Source organism: Xenopus laevis, chromosome 1S (assembly GCF_017654675.1).
Source record: "Xenopus laevis strain J_2021 chromosome 1S, Xenopus_laevis_v10.1, whole genome shotgun sequence".
Taxonomy (NCBI): domain Eukaryota; kingdom Metazoa; phylum Chordata; class Amphibia; order Anura; family Pipidae; genus Xenopus; species Xenopus laevis.
The window spans coordinates 82,724,541-82,749,028 of NC_054372.1; the positions used below are offsets into that span (position 1 = coordinate 82,724,541).

Below are 24,488 nucleotides of genomic sequence, written 5' to 3' on the forward strand. Positions count from 1 at the left end.
TTGTTTCAGCTGATAGAGCATGAATTTTGCTTACTCTTCTCGCCAAAGTGATGGCAAGAAGAAACGTCAGCTTGATATTGACCATTTTGAGAGGAACCTTGTCAAGGAGTTCAAAAGGAGTCTCTGTTAGGGCTTTTTTTTTTAGGGCAACGAAACTTAAATCCCAAGAGTTGAACCTTGATTTTAGATAAGGGTCTCTGATTTTAGATAAGGGTCTCGTTTTCTTAAGAGCTTGAACAAATCTTTTGATTAGTGGTTTGGCGCTCCAGTTGATGCCTGAGAAGTGAGAAATGACCGTAATCTGGCTTTTGAGGGTAGAGTTGCTCAACCTCAATTCCACTCCACTTTGTAAGAATTACACTATTTGTAGTTCGGAGTTCTGCGTGGGAGATGTATTTCTGTTGGAGCACCAATCTAAAAATTTTCCCCAGGTTTTGTAATATTTTTCCGTTGTGGAGTGTTTTTTGGCCGCTAATAGGGTAGTAATTAAACCCTCTGAAAGGTCTAAAGATCTCATTTTCTCACCTTCAAACGCCAAGTTTTTCTGAATTGGGGTGCATTTGTGTATGCTGCATGAGGAGATCCTGTCTCTTTGGCAGTTTCCAGTAATTCCCTTTGGCCAGCCTGAGAAGTTGAGGGAACCATACTCGTCTTGGCCACCAGGTAGCAATCAGGACTACATCAGCTTGATCTTACAGTATTTTCTTGATAATTTTCGTGACCAGTACTAGAGGGGGAAATATGTACAACGGTCCCCAATTCCAAGTTGTTGAGAAGGCATCCGCCAAGGTTGCCTCTGGGTCTTTCTTCCAAGAGCAAAAGGCTTGCATTTTGGTGTTGAGCCTGGACGCCATCAGATCCATCTTGAAAGGACCCCATTTTCTCCAGATTGTTTTGAATACTTGATTGTTTAGTCCCCATTCTACTTCCATTGGGGCAATCTCGTTGTTCTTCCCTGAAATATGAAGTCAGTAGGTCCTTCTCTGCCCAGGAAAGTATAATTGTGGTCAATGATAAGAGATTCCAACATCTTGTTCCTCCTTGTTTCATGAGGTATGTTACTGCTGTTGTTGTCCGATTTCATCATAACTGCTTTCGTTGCTATGAGAGGGCTGAAGGCTAAAAGACTCGGGTGGATCACTTTTGCTCCCTCCAATTGGATGACTTCTCGCTCTCTTCTTTGTGCCACCACTACAGGAGTACTGCTGGCATCTGTGGTAATTGTGATCCAAGTCTATCATCAAGGGCAGACAGGTTCTCTGCTTGAGTCCACCAAGTTAGGCTCTTCAGTGTTTCTCTCCCTAAGTAGATGAGTTGTTCCTGAGCCCATTGATTTCTGTTCCATTGGGACAGGAAATCGAATTGGAGAATTCTGGAGTGTAGCTGTGACTATCTGACGCAGTCTATCGTGGAGATCATTTACCCCAGTATTTTCTGGCAAATCTTTGCTGTTGTGATGGGATGAAGTATGAGTTGATATGTTTGAGAAATTATATCCATCATTCTTACGGCTAAAAGACTCGATAGCATCCCTTTGGTATGCAGAATTCCAATCTCTGGCTGGAAATAAGCATGGATTTCTTCTAGTTTATCTTCCAATCTAATTGCTCCAAGTAATTTCTTATTACCCTCAGATGACTCCTCAGAATTGCCACCGACTGGGCTTTGAGGAGAATGTCATCTAAGTAGGCATAGACTTGAATTCCCAAGTGTCTATTTGCTAAGACTGGGGCTAGGATTTTCGTGAAAATCCTTGAAGCTGTTGCTAGCCCAAAAGGCATAGCTGCATATTGGTAGTGTTCTCCAAGGAATTTGAATCCCAGGAATCTTCTGTGAGCCTTCCATATAGGTATGTTTAGATAGGCGTCTTTTAAATCCAGCTTTATCATCCAGTCTCCTATGGATAGGGCTGAATAAATGGATATTAGAGTTTCCATTCTGAATGTAGGTATGTTCAGATTCTCGTTGAGATTTTTTAAATTTAGAATAACTCTGTATTTTCCATTTACACTTCTTTACAGGAAGAGGTGGGAGAAGATTCCTGTATATCTTTGATCTGGATGGACTTTTGAGATCACTCTGTTTTGTAGTAAATCTTTTATTATAAAGCTTGAGATGTTTTGAAGCTTCTTTTGTCCTTGGCTTGTCTGAAGAAGTGAGAGAATTTCAGGGTTTCTTTGAGAATTCCAGTCGATATCCTTTTGATACGGTATCCACAGCCCATTGGTCTCGTATTTTTTGAGCCCAGACTGCCTTGAAGTTCTTCAATCTTCCTCCTAGATACCTTTTTTGTCAATTATGGGCTCTCTTTTGAATCCCTGTAGAGTTTGGAAATTCTGGCTTCTGGTTTTCCATTGCCTAGGGGTGTATTTCCCTGGATTATATTGCCTTGCATCTCGAAAGGAGTTATGCTGGTTGAATCTTTTGTCTCTCCTTTCCTGAGGTAGGAAAGCCGATTTTCCTGCAGAGGCTTTGGAGATGATTTGATCCAGCTTAGCTCCAAACAATAAATCCCCTTTGAAGGGTATAGAGCATAAGTTATGCTTGGATTGTGAATCCGCGTTCCAGTGTCTTAACCAAAGGGACCACCTAGCTGCTACTGCCAGTCCCATTGCTCTGGCTGCCAATTTGACGTTACTGAGTGAGACTTCAACCGAATAGTCATTTGCTATCTTGGTGTCGTGGAGCATCTCCAGAAGTTTGGATCTTTCTGTCCCCGATTTGATGGCGTTTTCCAACTCATTAATCTAAATTTTGTTTGCTGTAGCTATTGTGGTATTAGCTACCTCTGCCTTGCAAATGGCCCCATTCAGGAGATATGATTTCTTTAAAGTTGCGTGTTGTCTTCTTTCCATTGTGTCTTTGAGAGACACCCCCTCATCTACAGGTAGCGTGTCCTTCTGGCAACCCTGGTGATGAATGCATCTACTTTGGGTATGTTATCCCAAGTCTTAGCGTCTTCATCTGAAAAGGGGAACATTTTCTTAAATTTTCTGGAAAGAGTAACTTATCTGGCGTTTCCCACTCAGTTTCCATGGTTTTCTTAATGACCTCATGTAATGGAAATAGATAGATGTTTTTTCTTGGCTGACAATTTGAACATTTTGTCGCCTTTATTAGCTGGAGTAGATTCATCTCTTAACCTGTGACCTGAGAAACCATGTTGGACATAAAGTTGTTGAATGATTCCTTCATCCAGTCCATCAGATCCAAAAACTGAGTTGACCCCAGCAGCCTCATCCAGGCATTTTTTACATAATCTTTTATCTGGCAATGCTGCATGTCCACAAGAAGTACATTTATTTCTACTGGATTTTTGCCTTTGTTCTTCTCTGACTGGAGAACTTCTGTAGAAGAAATGTTTTTATTAAGGAACCGACACATCTCTGAGTATTCATGATTTTCTTAAAAATCAAATACACTCACCCCTTGAGCCCGAGTATGATCGTCTAGAACTCATCACACCAGTCCCCTTAAAACAAACCAAGTACTGATACGTAGTACTGATTCCTGTCCATCCAAAAAGACTCAGGCGTGACAATAAAGGTATACTACTTAGTTAGTACTCCTAATAAAAGCTTGTAGCACAATCCAGCTGTTTGGCAGCAAGCAGGGAGAGACGCTGTTTTGCATCCAGCAGCATCTGATCCAATTTGCTGCGTCTGTTTTTGAATTTTTTGCCGTTTTCCGGCATTGCGGCTTACGACGCTGATCGGCAACAGATGACCATGGACTCGCCTGTCCCTCCAGAGACTCGCATAAGCCTTTTAGCTCGGCCTGATCTAAGTAAGGCTCTTGGTTTTACACTATGCTTTGGGAAGCCACCCCTGACAGAAATGGCAGAGAAACAATGAAAGAGAGGCAAATGTGGCAAGATACCCATGCCGAAGTCCCTACAATAACCATGTCTGTTAGAGACAGGTTTATTTAGACTAAATTTCTAAACCTGGCTGACCTGATGCCTTATAGCCTTGCAAAGTTTTTTCCTCAGGCTCCTTATGTCTGCCCTAAATGTGATTGAGATGTTGGTTCCTGCTTCCACATCTTTTGGGAACGTCTTGCAATTCAGCTGCTATTTTGAGCTATATGAATGATGTGTTGGTACTTCACAACATCAGGTCTCCTATGCTATGTCTTCTAGGTGTAGCAGAAATATTAGAATGGTCACACACAGAAAATAGAAGACATTTGAAAAAGTCTTTACTTCTGGGGAACTATCTGAAACCAACTGAACTAAAAATGTGTTGGAAGGTGAACAACCCCTTTAATGTACCTTAATATTTTGAAGAGTACGGTAGTTTTTTAAGTGTCTATCACTAGGCAATATGAGTCAACTTCACTTCAGCAGAAGAAGCTTATGCTGTTAGTGCTACGTGTGATATTTATTACTGTGCTAATTTACTGATACAGACTCATACATCTGGTCTGGCATTGAAATTGTGCAGGTGCCTACAGCGCTTATATTATCTAATATAGCGCCTGTCACGAAGGCAGTCTTCTATAATGCATAGACATAAATTATTTTTTTTTTAAAAAAAACCCAGATTTTACATTAAATACTTTGAACTGAAGTAAGAAGTAATGTGGTAGTAAAATTATTATGCCCCTTTAATTTTACAAATGGTCAAATATAAAGCAACACTTCAAACTAATTTAAAGTGTGTGTATCACAACAATTCTGAACACAGCATTGGATTCATTAATTGCAAAGAGCATCCTATGATGTTGGAGGTCCAACCCTAGGCGACCTGTTTTATGTGTCAAAACAAACCATAAACAATTCTTCAAATTATGTATTTAAAAGTTAAATTTTTTTGTTGTTGTGGACTAACACACATTTTCTCACTATTTCAGAAGGTACATGAAACACAAGAGAGATGATGGATCAGATAAAAAGCATGATGATGAGACTGTGGATGTTACCCCTATAATGATCTGTGTGTTTGTGGTTATGTGTTGCTCAATGCTGGTTCTGCTCTATTACTTTTATGATCACTTAGGTATGTAAGTAAACCCCAGGTTTGTAGTGCTTAAATTTATATGTAATTAATACCATTTGTAACATTTGTGTTTGTATTAATTTTAGGGATGTACCGAATCCAGGATTTGGCCAGGATTCTGCCTTTTTCAGCTGGATTCGGGCAAATCTTTCTGCCCGGCCGAACCGAATCCTAATTTGCATATGAAAATTATGGGTGGGGAGGGAAATGAAGTGACTTTTTGTCACAAAACAATGAAGCAAAAAATGTTTTCCCACCCCTAATTTAAAAATGCAAATAACTATTCGGTTTGGTATTCTGCCAAATCTTTCGCGAAGGAATCGGGGGTTTGGCCGAATCCAAAATAGGGGATTCGGTGCATCCCTAATTAATTTGCATATCATATTCACTGACCCCCACCGCCAACATTGCAGATCCCTTTGGAGCAGAGATCATTAACCTTCTGTGAATAGGCCCTCTTTTATGGGACAAACATTGGTAAGGCACTTCTTAGATCTTAACATAGTTATTGACAAATAACAGTGACCATTTTGTACTTGTAGGCATTTGCAAACAAATCTTACCCTGACTATACTATAATGCACCCCATGCTTTTCATTGGACTAACAAGGGAGGCCAGCTAGAGACTCACTGCTTTAGTGCAATATGGCAATTACAAGCATGCTAACAAACTATTGTAGATAATTATCTCTGCAGCATTTTTGACCAATAATTGTCTGCCCTGCCACTAGTGGGAAATGGTGTCTGTATATATGATTATAAGATAAAGCTATTACTAATTGCAGGCCCAGATTTGTGTCAAGGCCACAAAGGCCCAGACCTAGGGCAACACAGATAAAGGGGCGGCATGCTGTCCAGCAGCAGTGGGGCACTCTGGTCCAGGTGTGCAGGTCTCTGCTATTCCTGACCCTCTGCAAGTCATCACGTGGGTGGGGTGACAGTAGAAGATATCTGCCTGCATGTCCTGTCCCCCACGTGATCCTGAGGGGGGGCACGAGCACTGATGCGGCCAGGTGCGGGGTCGGAGGATGATGCCAGCCTTGGGGCTCCCACCCACAAAATCCAGCCCTGACTATTTTTAATACCCAGTTTCCTCCACAAACTTATCAATCCCCTTGTTCCCTTCACTGGCACAGAACACCTCAGGTAGCACTCTTATTACTCACAGATGCTCACAGCAGTGTTTTACTACAGGAATCTCCTGTTTCCTAACCTGACCACTTGAGTTCCTATACTGTCAGATGACTCCACAGGGTTGAGTTCCTGCAGCGGGTTGTGCACCCATGAGTTCCCTGTAAAAAAAAAAAAAAAAAAGTACCCTGTGGATTGCGGGTATAATATTCCGGTTCGGGTTGAGGGTCTCATCTATTTTTTTTTTTATATTATATAATCTATATTATCTATAGTTTACTCCCCACGGTTGGGTTCCACACGGGACACACAGGGTAGTTACCCTTCCTGTCCTCCTTGCTGGATCCTGCAGCTGCTCTACTAACCACACTGATACTTGATCCTGTTTCTCACTCCTAGATCGTGTTATTACCATATTTTCCTAGCACTTATGTCACCATATTTTCATACATTTCCTCCTCCAGCTAGTTGGGGCCAAAATAGACAAAATATGTGGAGGCTTTCCCTTTTAAAAACTAGAAAATCCTGACATCCCTGGCAAAACCTTTACTCTCCAACATCCTAATATTATAATTGTCTGCTCAGTGCTGCTTTATCCTCGTATTCTCATGCCACAAACAACTATTTTTATACTTCTGTCTTGCTCATCACACTCCAACCTTGGGAGGGCTTTGTCAGGGAAGGCTGTTATGTTTATCCGTCTATTTTGCAGTGGACTGCTTGACTAGACAAGGCTCTATTTGCAATAAATCAACTGGTTAGGGTTGGGTAGTGCTGTGAAGAGTTTGTTGCTTATCAAAGCCCAAGTCAAGTGACTTAAGGGTGGTGGCAGACAGGGAGATTAGTCGTCCCAGCGACAAACCTTCTCTACTGCGGATGACTAATCCCCCCCAAATGCCTTCCCGCCTGCAAGAATTTGAATCACAGACGGGATGGCATATGTAGTGCTTCGTTTTCCAAAGTTGCCTCACGAGGAAACTTCAGAATTCCAAAGCAATACGTATGCCATCCCATCGACGATTCTCATCCTTGCCCGCGGGAAGGCATTTCGGGTAGATTAGTCGCCCGTAGTAGAGATTTGGTGCTGGGCAACTAATCTCCCCGTCTGCCATCACCCTTAAGGCAGTGGCCAAAAGGGAGATTTGTTGCCCGGGAGATTATTTATGCATGACTGCGGGCAACAAATCTCCTAAAATTGTATTTCCTTTGGAATTAAGTGAAATCACCAACCTACTCCACCGCCTCCAGAGGCAACTTCAGAAGAACAAAACGATGCATTGGTTTTACCGCTCATAATTTCAGTTATTTGTAATGGAGAAACCTTTTCGGAAGCTTTGCTGTCCGAAGTCGTGCATTTTAATCGAGGATGATAAATCTACCCATCAGCCACTGTCCTAAGGCTAGGACCAGACAATATGGATTCTCCACAGTCAGAGAATCCGCTGCCTGGTTGCTTCCCTTCTCTTTCTGTAGACATGGTGGATTCCAGAGCAAAATGCAAAATGTCTCATTCCGGCACCGAAATCCACAGCATTTGCCTGCACCCAATTGAACACTTCTAGGTGTAGGCAGGAGCAGCGGGGGAAGTGGATTCTCTGCAATCCACAATTGTCTGACCCTAGCCTAAAGGGATTCTCTCAATGGGAAACTATTCATCATTCAATAGTACTCTACCATCTTAATCATGCATTGAAATCCATTTTTTAAAAGAGCAAAATTTGACCTAGGACTGGACATGTTCTTAATTTCCCAAGTGCCCCCAAGCCATGTGACTTGTGCTTTGATAAACTTCATTAAAAACTTCATTCATATTACATACTTAAATACACCAAATACAGGAATATATAAACCATATCATATAATATAATACACTTCGCATTCACTTTTAAGGAGAACAGGAGGTATAATCACTGGGGGCGTCAAAATATCCCCAATGATGCTAATATATTAATTATTATACTTTCTGTAGCAGCTCATTCGCCATAATCCTCTTCTTTTCTTCTGGCCCTAGAAGGCGCATGTGAGGTAGAGTGAAAAAAAGACAGCTTTTTGCTGTGGCTTTCACTCTACCAAGCAAGCACCTGACCGAAACGGGAAGAAACTGAAAAAAGATGGCGACAGGGGAGATTCATCGGCCCAGGGTATCGGGTAACCAATCAAAATCACCAGGGCAGTTATACCTTTTGTTCTCATTTAATGACACCAAAATGTTATATATATTTTGCAAAATATCTCTTATTGTTTGTGCTCATTTCAGTGTATGTGATCATTGGGATATTCTGCTTTGCTGCATCAATTGGTCTATACAGCTGTCTGTCTCCGTTTGTCCGCAGATTTCCTTATGGAAAATGCAGGTAAGGATCCAATGCTTACAGACTGAGTGGGGTAATGTGCCCATCCGTATAATGGCTAAGAAATTAAAACTCCTGATCAATGTATGATTTTTAGGGTTCCAGATAATAAACTGCCATACTTTCACAAGCGACCACCTGTTTGGAAGCTACTGCTGGCTGCCTTCTGCATCATGGTCAGTGTTATCTGGGGAGTATACAGAAACAAAGATCAGTAAGTATACTTGTTAATGAAGCAAATGTAAATCTGTGTCAGACTTTAATTTTAGCCTTAAAATAACACAAAAAAAAGTAAAACTTAAAGAAGGAAACTCTGTTTGCACTTGGGGGTGCCAAATGTTAGGCACCTCCAAGTGATTGTATTGACTTACCTGAAACCCCGGGCCGGTGCTCCTATCGGCAGAAAAATGCACCGGTCCGGGGTTATACCAATGAGCACCACAGAGAGATCTTCTTCCTGCTTCCTCTTACTTCACTCGGTTGCACATGCGCAGTAGAACGAAAAGCCAGAACTTTAACTAAAAAGTCGGCTATTTGTTCTACTGCGCATAAGTTTGCCTGGTGAAATTTGAAGAGAGAAGACGCCAGAAAAGGATCACTCCGTGTTGCTTGCTAGAAAAACCCCGGGCCTGTGTTTCAGGTAAGTCAATACAATCACTTGGGGGTGCCTAACATTTGGCACCCCCAAGTGCAAACAGACTTTCCTTCTCCTTTAAAGGTACAAGAATGTGTATATCCCAAATGTACTGTATTTCCTTCTTGATTCTTATGTCACTAACAGGCTACACAAAGTTATTAGAGGGATTGATTTCATTAGCATGCAGAATGCATTTCTTTCAGGTGGGCCTGGGTTCTTCAAGATATACTTGGAATAGCATTTTGCCTTTACATGCTGAAGACAATCAGAATGCCCACATTTAAGGTATTTTTGAGACTTTTTTTCTAAAATTTATCCTGGGGCTTTTGTAACACCATTTGCTAATAGGTTAAATAAATCTTTAGAATAAGTAAGTTTAAAATTGATGAGTGCTATTCTAAGCAATTATGCAAATTACATTCATTATTTTTATATATACTTTTTTTATTTCAAAGATATTAAGGCATACAGGTACAAGAATGGGACCTGTTGTCCAGAGTGCACGGGATCTGGGGTTTTCCGATTATCAAATAGCCCCTATATAAATGAAGTACCTGGGGGTTTTCCAGATAATGGATTTTTCCGTGATTTGGATCTTCATACCTTGGATTTACCAAAAAAACATGTAGACATTAAATAAACACAATAGGCTGGTTTTGCTGCCAATAAGAATGAATGATATATTTGTGTGAATCAAGTACATGGTATGGTTTTATTGTTATTATAGAGAAAAGGGAATCTTTTTTTTTTTTTTTTTAAATGTGGATTATTTGCATAAAATGGAGTCTACGGGAGACAGTCTTTTCGTAATTCGGAGCATTCTCGATAACGAGTTTCCAGATAATGGATCCCATACGTGTACTGTTAATATGAATTAATTGTCAGTCAAAATTGTCAGGAGAAAGAAGGACGGCTGGATTGGTGTTGTTTAGATTAGAAAAAACATTAGAAACCTCCTATAACTTTTCTCACATCTTTCCTAACCTGAAGAACACTAGTTCAGTCTTCTTTCTTTCTCCTGACAACCTATTCAACTACTTCATTAAAGGAAATTGGCCATCAGGTGGTGATGTTGTAAAAAATGTATTCATCACATATTTTTCTATTCCACGCTTTTGGGCAAGTAGAAAACAGGGTGCTTTGTAGGCTGCTGGAAATTGCACTCCTTGTAATGAACAAAACAGCCAAAAAATACCTTTTCATTGTGAGCAACTGAAATCACTTCAGGTGAAACATTTGAGTAATCCTGTGAAAAGGCCTTCTCCTGCATTTTGAGCAATTTTGCAATTCAGATATTTTATGTGTGGTGATTGCTGTAGTTTGCAGTGATAAGCTTTATTCTGACACTTTATTGCCCAAGGTAAACAATTTCCTACTAGTGACAAAGCATCCCATGTTCCAATGCTCTTAACAACATCTTTTGCATAGCTGTTCTAATTTAATCCTTATTCCCCATACTTACTGTCTCTCTCTCTTTTGCAGGGATGCACTTTACTCTTATTTGTTCTCTTCGTTTATGATGTGTTCTTTGTCTTCATTACTCCATACCTCACAAAGGTAGGTCTTGGGTTTCTTAAGGAACATGTCATTTGGATTTTTCCATAAACACACAAACATTCAAAATTCAAGTTTATCCAAGGTACAAAAACCCTCTCACAACTCACAAATTCGATTATTGATAAATATGCCCCTGAATGTATTCCTGAACGGAGAACCAAACCCCCAATAAGAAAAGCCCCATCCACTGCCTTTCATAGTCCCTCCTCGAATATCCATGCAGAGTAGTGCAGCAGAGCTCAGGGGCACCATCTTCTGCATCTTTGATTTTTGGCTACCTACAAAGTACATTGTAGAATCATATCTCTAAGATAATTATATGGAAAGGCCTTGCCTTCAACTTTGGCATTGCTTCCTATGTAATTCTTAGTATCTGAGGAGCCCTTGAATTTCTCATAGATTTCTCATCTCTCCATAGATGCATATGTATTTGTCAACACAAAAAAGTAAATCATAATTTGTAAAACTACTAAATCTCATTTCTATGTGGTTTTAAGTGAAAGTAATGACATTCAGAAAAAAGAAATAGTTCAGTGGATGAATACAATTCAGCGTACTTTTTAGTATATGCGTTGATCATTTCAGCAAGCAAAGAAGTCAAGACTTCATGTCTCCCATTGATTTCCATGTAAAGTACCTGACTGTGCCACTATCTGGCATTTTCCATGGAAGTGAATAGGAGGTGGTAGCCATACCTTGAGTGCTTCTCCTCCAGTGAAACAATAGTTAATCAAATTCAGCCGTTAAAGAAGACAAAATTAGAAATAGAAATTGTGTTTGTGTCAAAGAAGAAACATAACTGCTGATTAAGGATTACCACATTTAGGAAGCTTTTATAAATGGCCTCACAACAACTCAATGCATTATAGTCTGACATTTCTTCTCTGTCCTCAACCTTTTGTCCACTTGTCTCCAGCGTGGGGAGAGCATCATGGTAGAAGTTGCCTCTGGGCCATCAAACTCTACTACTCAGGAAAAGGTAAGTATCTTCTGCTTTTGCCATTATTATTTGGAAATCTCTTAATCAATAGTGCTTTACAAATGAAGGAACTGTGAAGGAACTGAGATAACATGATATAAGTGACCGTTAAGACATCTGTTAATAACTCTAGTTTTGTACCATGATAGTCTGTGCCATTATTTCTACATGAGTATAGTTGTACCTTTCTGAGAATTTACCTAACAGTTACTGTTTTTCTTTGATAAGATTAATTAAGGACATACTGTTTCTCTCGATCTTTGTCAGAATTGTACAAATAGATTTATTTTAGGTGCAATTTTCAAATGATCTATCTTCAGGTTTCTTGCAATGTGCTTTTGCATTGCATAAACATTTGCATTACATAAACAAATAGGGTAATTGGTCAATGAATATTCCCTGGCTTCAAGTTTTAGTAGTTACGTATTTATAGAATATAATATTGCTGTGTTGTTTAACCCAGGCAGACTACAAGGAGTTTGTACTTTCTTCCTGTATTACAATCCAAAAAACATACAGGCAGGTTAAAATGTGACTTTCAGTGGGGTAGGGACTGATGTAATAGGAAAACTAAAATATAAGAAAAACTTATAGCTAGACACTGGTTTATATAGTTTATATAGTGAACTTACTGTCCTGACATAGTAACCCTATAAGAAGTAATGACCTTTAATTTGCATCTCTCATCGATATGAATGCAAAACATATGACTGTTTGATAAATTGGGCACACGTTACAGCAGTGTAAGCACCCTTGCTCTAAATTACTGTGTGACTTGAAGGTCAGGACTGAGAGGCTGACAGCCCCCTCCACCAAACTGAAAAAAAATCTTACAGCAGCCCCTCTGGATTTTACCAGAATCTACATATAGCATTCATAAATGGCATTTTTTCACATGGTTCAATTCAAGTAGCAAGTACTTCACTGAATGTGATTTTGTTAATGAGCCCTAAGTCTTGATTGGGATGTTTTATGTTTTTAATGCAAGTTCTTTTAAATATATCTTTTTAATTGTTTAGTTGTTTCACTTTGTGATGATAATTAAATAATATACGTCTTTCAGCTTCCAATGGTCCTTAAAGTACCAAGATTAAATTCCTCACCCCTGGCTCTTTGTGACAGACCATTCTCTCTCTTGGGCTTTGGGGACATCTTGGTACCAGGTATGTTGATCAACCAGCTTACATTTTGTTTTGAGAACTAAACCCTTTAAATAGTAACGCCAAAGTAATTAAAATATAATGTTGCTCTTCACTGGTAAAATTGATCTGTTTGCTTCAGAGGCACTATAATTTTGTGTACATAAATAAGCTGTTGTGTAGCAATGGAGCCAATTGAAATAGGGCTAAATGGCACAGGTTAAATCATGATTAACAGGCAAGCCCTGTAGAACACCATTATAGTCTACAGAGCTTATCTGTTATGTAACAGAGTTTTTTCTCATATGATTGGCTGTGGCCATGGCTACATAGCAGCTTATGTTTATACTATTCTATAGCTATAGGAGTGTTTCTCAAGCAAATATGCCAGTTTTACCAGTGCAGGGCTACAGTACAGTATGTTATTACTTTAAAATACATTTTAGGTGTTACTGTTCCTTTATGACAGATGGGTTCCAGTTGCCCACTTCAGCTAGAAACAACAAAGCAATGCTTGATTATCTTTTTGGTTTAGAGTATGTTTAGTATGCTGCCACAAAGTATAGGGTATGTAATGTGAAAGTGCACCAGAATAACAGGAAAAGGAGAGCCTTACCCTGGAAAGAAGGAAGTTAAAAGAAACATTAACAATATAAAAAGGGACACATGTCTTGATTTTTCACAGTGTAATCTGATTATAGATGCTGAAGAAATTAATGGCAATACATTTTAAGCAAACTTTTTTTATATCAAGTTTATAAAAAAAAAAAAAAAGCCCAAATCATCTCCATTGCTGGCCATTTCTTAAGTTTTTCTCCTGAACGTCTAACTGAGTCTTAGGGAGTAGGTGACTCTTTCTAATTAGCATCTATGAGTGACAAGCTTATGGACTTGTTCAGAGCTCTCTTTGGTCTCTTCTTCATGGCCTGCCTGTGCTACTGAGAATGCAAGTGTTTACATACAGCTGTTCAACCGGAAATAAAAATTACTTTACTTTATTGTTTTCTGGTAAGAAGTTCTAAGCCATGCATTGCTTTTTTAGTAACTTTAATCTTTTTAAATCCTCTAGGCTTGCTAGTTGCTTACTGTCACAGGTTTGATATACAGGTACAGTCATCAAGGATTTACTTTGTAGCCTGCACTATAGGTAGGTATAAATGTAGACTTTTGTATGTGTTGCCCCACTGAATTAACAATTGAAACTGTTCCTTGTATAGTGCTTTGTATACGTATTTAATCCCTTGGGTTTAATATATCGCAGTCCCTGCCCATAAACAGCATCTCAACCACCATCGGGGTGCAGTGTTGGCTTTCCTAGATAGTATTTTGCACAAAGGACAAAATGTTTAGTTTTGGTGACATCAGACCAGAGAAACTTTTTCCACATTTAGGGGCAGATTTATCAAGGGTCGAATTTCGAAGTGTAAAATACTTCGAAATTTGACCATCGAATTAAAATACTTTGAATTCAAATATCGAAGTCGAATTATTTTTCACAGAATTTGGCCATCGAACAATCTAAGTAAAATCGTATGATCGAATGATTTTACTTCGATGTGTGAAGATGGTCCCCATAGGTTAACATAGCACTTTGGCAGGTTTAATTTGGCAAAGTATTGAAGTCGAAGTTTTATTAAAGAGACAGTACTTCGATTATCGAATATTCAAACTATTTTACTTCTAATCGAATTCGAAGTAAATTCAAAATCGTAGTATCCTATTCGATGTTTGAAGTATCCAAAAAATTACTTTGAATTTCGAATTTTTTTACTTAGAAAATTCCCTCAAATTCACTTCGACCCTTGATGAATCTGCCCCTTGCTGTTTACTCCACATGCCTTTGGCAAACTGTAACTGAGCTTTCTTCTCCCCACTCTTCCATAAAGAGAAGCACGTAGAGAGGGACAGCCGCAAGTGTCACTACCCTGTTCAGGAGTTTTACAGCAAAAGGAATGAATATTCTTGCAATCAAGACTTTTCAGTTTATCTGTAAAATTTGAAAATCAAGTAGAAGTTTTTTTAATTTGACTTTATGGACTATTTAATATAAATGAGTAATATAAAACCCAGTTAAATCCATTTAATTTCCAGATTAAAAAGAAACCTTTTTCTCTCTTCTTTAAATGTGTTATGTTCTTTCAAACATACAAACAAAATGTTACTGTATACAGTACTGTATATATTTATATTTGTGACGTGTTTGTGTACATATAAATAAAGATAGCTAGATATGTGGACCGCCTTTATAAATGTTGGAATCTCAGTCAGATGGTGTAATCAGCTGGATTTGTTCACATAGGAGTGCTTGTTTTATCATATTCTATACAATACTGTGTGACCACACACCCACATAAGTAAACAGTCAAGTGCAGACTTTGAAAAAAAAAAAAAAAAACCCAGATGATACAGTTTTAGGGCCATAAATATTTGGACAGAGACCACCTTTTTCTAAATTTGGTTCTGTACATTACCACAATGTATTTTAAATGAAACTACTGCTTTAATTCAGTGGGTTCAACAAAAAAATTGCATAAAAATGTGAGGAACTAAAGCCTTTTTTTTAACACAATCATATTAAATATTGATTCACTTATTTTTGCCACACACAGATATATTATTGGATCGGTTTTTTTTCCCCAATAAATACATGACCAAATATATTGATTTTTGTTTCATTTAACTAGGTTTTCTTCATCTATTTTTAGGACTTGTTTGAAAATCAGATTATGTTTTAGGTCAAATTCTTATAAAAATAAAGAAAATTTTAAAGGGCTCACAAACTTTTAAGCTGCCAATGTTTTGTTCTCCTCTGAGAGCTTTGACATGTCAAAGGCAGTCTTAAAATTGAAAGTATGTATACTGTATGCCTCAAGCTACATTCACAGCTGTGCCCAATACTAAAAATGTGAGGCTTTGTTTTTTAATAAAGGAATTAATGAACATTAATGGGCAGACACATGCAGATTACTCTTTAAATGTCTTTGTGGCCAACTATTTATGCTGAACAGTGTTTGTACATTAAGGGGGTTATTTATTAAAGTCTAAATGGCAAAAACTTTTTTTTTTTTTTTTTACTATAAAATCCGAATTTTTTTGGGATTTATTATATCCAGAGGATGGAAAAAGTCTGAATCCGAAAATCTGGCATCTCGGGTCTGCTGAGGTTGTGCATAAGTTAATAGGAGAGATCCCTATACTATTTGGACGTTTCAGTGGCTTGCGCTGGAATTAGCCTGAAAGTCTGTCTGTTTCAGACTTTTTGGCGAAAAATTCAGGCTTTTTGACGAAAAAACGTATGATTCTGGTTTTTCCATGATTTTATCGAGTTTGTCCCCGATCCGATTAAATCGTGCTTTTTTTTAATAATGAATAAAAATAATGGATTCTAGTTTGGTCAGACTTTTTTTATTTTAAATACTCGGAATTTGATAAATAAGGTCCTTAGTGTGGGACATATGCCAGTTCTTTCTTCTACAGTTTTGGCATTGTTTACTGTTGACAAATGTTCATTATTATCAGTGTCACTAGTAAGTAGATTATATTTTTGACACCAATGACCGCAGCATCAACAAACAACGCAGAATTGTCTCTCACATGGTTTTTCTTTTTCTCCACAGCCTATGGAATAGGCCTTCTACTGACCTTTGTAGCACTGGCATTAATGCAAAAGGGACAACCTGCTCTGCTCTATCTCGTCCCCTGTACCCTCCTCACCTGCCTTGCAGTAGCACTTTGGCGCAAGGAATTACACATGTTCTGGACCGGAAGCGGATTTGTGGTGAATAACAGTTTGATTTACCAGTCTTGAAGACGTAAAAATGCTATAAACTCTAACTCAGATAAAGTTGAGTAATTTGTTGCAGCAATTACAAAGAAAATTAAATATATTTTAATATGTCATTTATTCAAAATGTTATAATGTATGTTTATGTATGTGTGTACTATACAAAAGAATGCCACAGTCTTGTGTCTTACAATTATGTGTCAGATGGTTTAACAAAGACTGATGTGTCAGCTAAAACATTAGTTGCTCTTTAATAAAAGGATCAAATTTTTTGTAAATCTGCTAGTTGTTTTTGTTCAGAATATATAGTTCTTTTTTAATACTGGTATGGGATCCAGAAACCTGTTATCCAGAAAGCTCAGAAATAAGAAAAGGGCATCTCCCATAGACTCTATTTTAACAAAATAATCCTAATTTTTAAAAACGATTTCCTTTTTCTCTGTAATAATAAAACAGTACCCTGTACATGATCCAAACTCAGATATAAATAATCGTTATTAGAAGCAAAAACAGCCTATTGGGTTGATTTAATATTTACATGATTTTCTAATAGGCCTCAGGTATGAAGATCCAAATTCTAGAAATATCCATTATCCGGAATGCCCCAGGTCCCGAACATTCTGGATAACAGTCCCCATACCTGTATATCCAAAACCTTGAAACTGAGCACCTAGAAGATGTTCAGATTCTATAACCCTTTGCACCAGATATATACTGCTGACCTACCAGTTGTATTTTATATGTGACAATATATAGTAATTTGATGTAGAACAACATATTTACCTGTTTTGGATTTCGGAAAATATATCATATCAGCAGTATGTGTACTTTATAAAAAAAATATATGGTTTTCTGGGGGTAAACCTACTATTTTGGATTTTTTGACCTTGGAATCTACAGTATGCAGATTTAAGCCAAAATTCGGTTATATACTGCCGGGAGTTTTTACTGTACAGAAGACCTAAATCTCCCTAAAACTATACATATCTGGTATTGGAATGTTAGAGAGATATGAGGCTTTTCAAATTGGTTCATGTGTAAAATATACATTTTTTTTAAAAAAATATTTTTCCGTTATAAATTCATATTATGAAAAATAGCAATTTCTTTGTTATTTAGCGCTATAAATCTTTTTTGCAGTGGTGGATATACATACAAAATTTAGGCAGATTTAGAAAGCTTGGGTTCTCCCATAAAATAATATATAGTTTTCCTAGGTAAACTAAATGTTTCTCCTCAAAAAATGTGAGAGAGCACAAAATGTTTCAAAAACGTCTGGCACTGAATGCAAATGAAATGCAAAATTCTGCTGGCACATAAAAGGGTTAATTTAAAACCACTGCAATGTAAGTTCTTGTAGCAGATAAAACTTTTGTCTATAAATACAATTTTTTCTGTTTTGTCCTTTCATTAGCAGAAAGACCTTCCTCAGCCCCCTTTAGTAGTGAATCCAAGTGGCTCTGATGCCTGTTTAGAAGAGAAGACAGAGGATCAAGAGCATGAAGAAGACACAGACAGACACCCTGCTGAGCCACATTTTTCAGATCTAGAGACATCTAAACTTAATGAGCAACAGGAGAACCCAGATAAAGCCTTGTCTCAGGCTGAGCAGATTGTATACCCAGACAAAAATCATCATCCGAGATCATCTGACATGGATGTTATTGCAACAGTTCCTGAATTGCCAGAGCCCTCATTAGAAATTGAAAGAAACATTTCCGATGCCGCTATATCCACAGAGTTACAATCTACCTCTGCACTATTTATTGAAACTCCAACCATGCAAAAAAGCCATCAATAAAGGATATATAAACATGTTAAGCACCCTTAGTGCCAAGGCACCTGCTTATATAGGTAATTGTTTTATTGCACGTAAAGTCAGGATGATAACTCCCATGATCTTCATATACGTAGAATGAAATTGCATATTTGGATTCTTCTTGTCAAAATTGTGAGCTAAAAAGAGCTGTTATATTTAGAAAAAATGGTGCTGGTCAAGATATTAAAGAATACAACAAACATTTATCAAACTTGACACTGTAATTTGGTTAAAGATTTTTTTTTTTATGTTTACTGCTTTTTTTTTCACCTGTTCTCAATTATATAATGTTACGATTTTTAGACATACATATACTAGCATTGTTTACTTTTTCCTTGGATGTGATGGTATGGCAAGGAAGGTGACTGATGTTGGTAAAAAGGGAATGGAGAGCACTTAGGAGGAAGCAGAAAGCTGCTTGTAATGGGAAAGGGGTGGAACCGTAGGATAGAAGTTTTGAGGGGTATGGGAGAGGCGGATCACTCATAGATCGGGGAGGGAGGAATTCTGGGAGAAGGAGCTTTGAGTATGAAGATTGTGGGAATGGCTTGCTATTATCTGTAATCGAGGGGTGCTCAGGTTGCTGAGGGAGTGGACTTTGGGGAATGCGCCTATTAGTGGTTGCAAGCTGATATCAAATAGTACTGTGCATGACCAGGATGAGCAACTTTCATGTTAAAATATTTATTTCTAAATTACACTTTCATATTGGGTGCCATTCAATATGCACAGTTTTGGATGCCTTCATAATGTTAAAGCAGACCTGTCACCCACACATATAAAGCTGTCCTTTGCAAATTAAACATGAATCCCACATGCTTTCTTGTATTAAAACCTCTGCACCTGTTATAAAGGTCTTTAAATATCTGAGCGGTCAATCATATATTGCCTGCCCCTCCTCTACATCTCAGGCATAGAGGCAGGGCAATCAATCACTTTCCATTCTGCACTTCCTTAATTTCACTGCCCTCCATCACATTCCTCTCTCTCTCTCTCTCTCTCTCTCTCTCTCTCTCTCTCTCTCTCTCTCTCTCTCTCTCTCTCTCTCCTCACTCTATAGTTGTGTAGGGCTCTGGGCATGGGCATTAGACCCCCATCCTGATACATACACAAGCTTTTAGAGTGATACACAACTTGCCTTAACAGTAACCACAAAATGTTTTTTGCTGTGTAACTTCAAGACAGAAGGAAACAAAATGTATATAATATATTTATAGTGTAATATGTATAGTGCTCAACTAACATTATAGAAAAATATTTGGAATTATTTTTTAGGCTGACAGGGCCCCTTTAGTGATGGGCCAATCTGGCCAGTTTCACTTCACAGAAAATGCACAGAACTGTGAAATTTACCAAATTGAAGTCTTGAAGGTCTTTTTTTGCAGCAAAACCTGGTGAAAAATTTCAATCATCACTAATCCCCTTTAATAATTCTGGATAATATTAAATTAAAGGGACATGGTTTTTAGGATTTCTGTGCCATTGTCACAATTTAGCTGCTCGCACCCTAGATCTTCATTTTGACCTACAGTTGTGTTCAGAATAATAGCAGTCTAACATCACTAACCTAAAAAATCACTGTTTTGGGTTGAACTTATATTTATACATGGCAAATCATTTATTAGTAAGTGTAGTAGAATCATAGAAAACCAACAGACCCAACAGTCATGACATGCATGCTGCTGATTCTATGTAATTGAATTATTTATTGAGGCTTGTTCAAAACAATAGCAGTATGGAATTAAATTAGTGAGGTCATACAATTTGTGAAAAAAAATACATAACCAGGAAAACATATAATGCAGGTACTGTATGTAAAAGCATGGTCTTTCTTCTGTACTTACAGGTTATAAAAAATCCTAAACCGTTTTATCTCCTTTAAAAGTTCTTTTCATATGGCTACCACTGACATCATGTCAAGCGCCTAAGACCATTTAAGAAACCGTAACACCAAGAAATTTGATCAAATCAATCAAAATATCAAAATCAATCAAAATATAATCTACTGGTGCAACAACTGTGTTTTCTTCTGATACTCTATTATAGTTTATATAAACAAGCTGCTGTGTAGCCATGTGGGCAGGTATACAAAGCTTAAAAAGGAGAAAAGGCACAGGATGCACAGCAGATAACAGATGAGCTCTGTAGTAAACAATGGGATTCTTCAGAATGTATCTATTTACTGTTGAATGTTGCTCTTATATGCACATGCATACATTCCCACACATTTCTTTGCTCTAAGTCTGCAATGCCTGCAGGTAAAATAATCTTTGTTTTTTTTTCTGTTCCTTTCATAAGACAGTGGGCATCTAATGGGGTTTATCTCTCCCACCACAGAGCATTCAGATATAAAAGGCATTATAACATCACCTTTGCATCTATATTCCTGTCATGATCTGACTCCCATCTTAAATGTGTTGTGTAGTTATTTAGTATATAGAAAGAACCATTATATGCACTGTGCTTTACAAAGTCATTACAGAGTTAGTATAAACTAAACAGTGTTTCAAAACACTGTGGGAATGGGGTCCCTGCCTCAAAGAGCTTGCAACCACTCCATTTACCAGTGGAGCAATTCCTCCTCTTTTGCTTTGTTCTTACGGCATTCACTGGGGTAGAGATGGGTTTGGCCATCAGTGGAAAAGCTTTGTTATGGCAACACATGCATAATAAGTCACTACATGCTCCAACCATCATGGTAAAACTAGGGGCAAAAATTCTTAGCAAAAATGTTCTGAAATTGTTCTTCCTGTGTGTCATCATTTAAGCACCAAATTTTAAATACCGGCAGATTTGTTTTCCCCATCGTTGTTACCTGACTGTTACTTGCCCTGTATGCAGGTCCTAAAGAGTTTGGTGCCTGTGTAATCTGTGGGTGTTTTTAATTCAATCTTTTATTTCATTTACTATTGAGCATGAGTTCTAATTACAAGTGTCCCAAATTCATTAATAAACAAATTAAGAGGAACCAACCTATGGGAATCCACATACAAACCCCATTACTTATAGCACCAGGCTGTAGCTTAATATGCAAATGGTGGCATATAGTATATGGAACAAAGGACAAAGCCATAGAGAACAACCTCATCTCCTGTACAAAGAGATTTGTTGGGAAATGTTGAATATTACTGTCTCTTGCTTTTGTAACTGGGCTCACCCCATCTAGTCTATATATAACCTGCATAACTGCAGAGGAAGGCAACAAAACCCCTTCTGAAGCCTCTCAAATTTGCCTCAAGAGCGAGAATAAATTCTTTCCTGGCTTTAAGATCAACTTTGTACTTTTTTCAATAGTGCTGTATTTTCTCACTTGATAAAAAGCCAACCAACTCCTATCTAATGTATCTATATAGTAGTTTAGGTTGAAAAAAAGACACACTTCCATTACGTTCAACCTTATAACCTGCCAGTACAGGGAGAGCATTCCACAGCTTCACAGCTTTTAACTGTAAAAAAAAACCCTTTACAAAAATTAAGATGGAACTATCTCTAATCCTATTTTCTAATTTGAATGGATGCTCTTGCCACTGCTGGAAGGACTTACTAGTACTGAAAGCACCAGACTGTTATTATATGGTCACTATATATATATATATATATATATATATATATATATATATATATATATATATATATATATAGTTAGCATATATATCTTATAAGCGCCTCTTCTCCTGAAGAATCAACCCCAACTTGGCCAGTCTTTCTTTATAACTTAGACTTTCCATACCCTTTACCAGTTTAGTTGCCCTTCTCTGCACCCTCTTTAATTCAATATACTGTTTGAGCACTGGATGCAAAATGCGATAGAATGAGTCTTTCCTCTTGTGACTCTATGCCCCCTTTAGTACAGTTCAAAACCTTGTTTGTCATTGCAGCTACTGACCAGCATTGCTTGCTACAGCCAAATTTATGATTTACAAGGATTTGCATAATGCAGTCCAAATAAGAGTGTAGGTGGCTTGCCTATTTTTACATCCCAGGTGCATGACCTTAAATTTATCGACACTGAATCTCTTCTGACACTTTGCGTACATTGCCAGTTCGTCAAGGTCCTGCTGCAAGGAGGGCTGCATAGTTTTGTATCATCTGCCAACACTGATACATTATTTAAAATTTCCCTCTGCTAGATAATTTATGAACAAGTTAAATAAAAGTGGACCCAATACTGAGCTCTGAGGGACCCAACTTAGAACTTTACTCCAAGCAGAGACTATACCATTGACAACCACCCTCTGTACCCGATCCTGTAGCCAGTTTCCTATCCATGTGCAAAAGACTTCATTAAGCCCAACAGACCTTAGATTAGAATGCAGTTGTTTGTGGGGCAAAATGCTTTGGCAAAATCCAAATAGATCACATATACTGCTCCCCTACTATCCAGAATCGTACTTACCTCATAAAAAGCAATCAAATGTGTCTTTTCCTTCATAAAGCCATGCTGATTTCTGCTCATAATGCCATTCTCCAGAACATAATTTTGAATATGATCCCTTAACAAGCCTTAAAATATCTTGCCCACAAAAGATGTCAAACTTATGGACTTATTATTGCCAGGCTGAGACTGTAATCCCTTTTTAAATGTTGGAATTATATCAGCTTTCTTCTGTAGGTACCATACCAAATGAAAATAAGTCTGAGAAAATAAAAAATAGAAGGCTGACTAAAACTAAACTAAGCTCTCTAAGTACCCAAGGGTTTCACCTGGCCCTTGCAGCCTTGTTCACTTTTTTTTAACTCTTTATTTAGAATTTTTCCTTTTTTTGCCAAACAATTGCATATGTTTACATTTCAATATTGTTTAACACATCATACTGGGTGGTACAGTGGTGTATTATTAATTGTGCTATTATATATTCTGCCCCCATGGGGCAGTGGCCGATTGTGTGGACCATTTAGATTATACATTCATTTAGAAGGTAATGCCATGGATAATATAAAGGAAATGTTTAACTTAAAAACCATCTGAGACCAGGGGGTTTAAGTCTATGTCTGTGTTTACTTTTGGAGGGGAGAGAGGGTCCGTTCCCTCAGTTTATGGCTTTATTTTGTGGGGGATATCCATCTTGGGTGAAAAGGTCTCCATCTAGTTGGAGGGCGCAATAAGTCCCATTAATATCAAATATTCCATCCGCCTGATATCTTGAATAGCTGATTTAAGCTTAGTTCTAGTTTCTTCCAGTTACGGGCTATAAGGCGTTTGGCTGCAGTCAGTATATTAGCCTGCTTCTGTACATATTTTTTAAGTTTGGGAAATAGCTTCCCCAGGAGAAATGTTTCTGGGTCCAAGTATAAGGGTTGCCCAAGCAGAGGTTCTAGTAAAGCTAGCACTTCTTTCCAGTAGCTCTCCAGAAGGAGCAAGTCCAGGATACGTGATATAGTGTGCCCTCATATACCATTGCCTAAGGATTTTGTAATTTATTACTTGTGTGTGATGCATGCTAAGGCTTCCCTGAGATTGTCCCATATTGAAATCCAACTGGGAAGGGTGAGCTCTTCTTCTAGCATTTGTTCCCATGATAACATGTATCTGTGTTTGACAAATGAAAGTTCTGTGTCCATTGTAAGTATTCCATAGCTATCAGATATAAGTCCCTTTTCTGCTGGATCTGGTTTCCATAATACTGTTCAGTGATGTATGTTCCGTGTGTAGTTGGAGACCCATTGTTTTTAAGGTGCAGTATCGGATCTGAAGGTGTTGGTGATAAGTTGCATTGCTCAGGCCCTCATGTTTAGTCTGAAATTCTTGGAATGTGTATATCCTGTGAGTCAATGGATTGTAAAAATCTCTTAGTTATGTTAGACCCGTTCTCTGCCAGAGCTAAGCGAATGTGGTGGACAGGCCTGGTGTGGAATTCGAGTTGCCAAAAATGGGGGTCAGTCTGTAGGGACCCTTGGCGATGTTGTAACATGTCCTGGAGTGGTTCCATATGGCAAGAGTCAGTTTAACAGAGTTGAGTATAATGTCCTTTATAGCTTTTTTCGTGTACCACAGTAGGGAGGCAACAGCATATGTGACATTGCGTAATTTTCTAATGTAACCCATTTACCACAATGAGTCTTATCTGACCATGCCACAGCTTGTTGTAGC

The 24,488-nt window shown here is 38.1% G+C and overlaps 1 protein-coding gene across 2 annotated transcripts in view; it reads left to right on the forward strand.

The window, feature by feature from the left end:
- Positions 1-18,613, forward strand: part of sppl2b.S (signal peptide peptidase like 2B S homeolog) — a 41,269-nt gene extending 22,656 nt beyond the window's left edge. Inside the window, exons 6-15 of one of the 2 annotated variants that reach the window (XM_018233084.2) lie at positions 4,855-5,000; positions 8,389-8,485; positions 8,580-8,696; positions 9,323-9,404; positions 10,602-10,676; positions 11,593-11,655; positions 12,719-12,818; positions 13,864-13,941; positions 16,412-16,572; positions 17,996-18,613. In XM_018233084.2, coding sequence (XP_018088573.1) covers positions 4,855-5,000; positions 8,389-8,485; positions 8,580-8,696; positions 9,323-9,404; positions 10,602-10,676; positions 11,593-11,655; positions 12,719-12,818; positions 13,864-13,941; positions 16,412-16,572; positions 17,996-18,379 — 1,303 coding nt within the window. In that variant the 3' untranslated portion in view covers positions 18,380-18,613. Of the gene's footprint in view, positions 1-4,854; positions 5,001-8,388; positions 8,486-8,579; positions 8,697-9,322; positions 9,405-10,601; positions 10,677-11,592; positions 11,656-12,718; positions 12,819-13,863; positions 13,942-16,411; positions 16,573-17,992 lie in introns of both variants that reach the window. The other variant, NM_001086415.1, reaches the window with a different exon arrangement.
- The last annotated feature ends 5,875 nt before the right edge of the window (positions 18,614-24,488 follow it).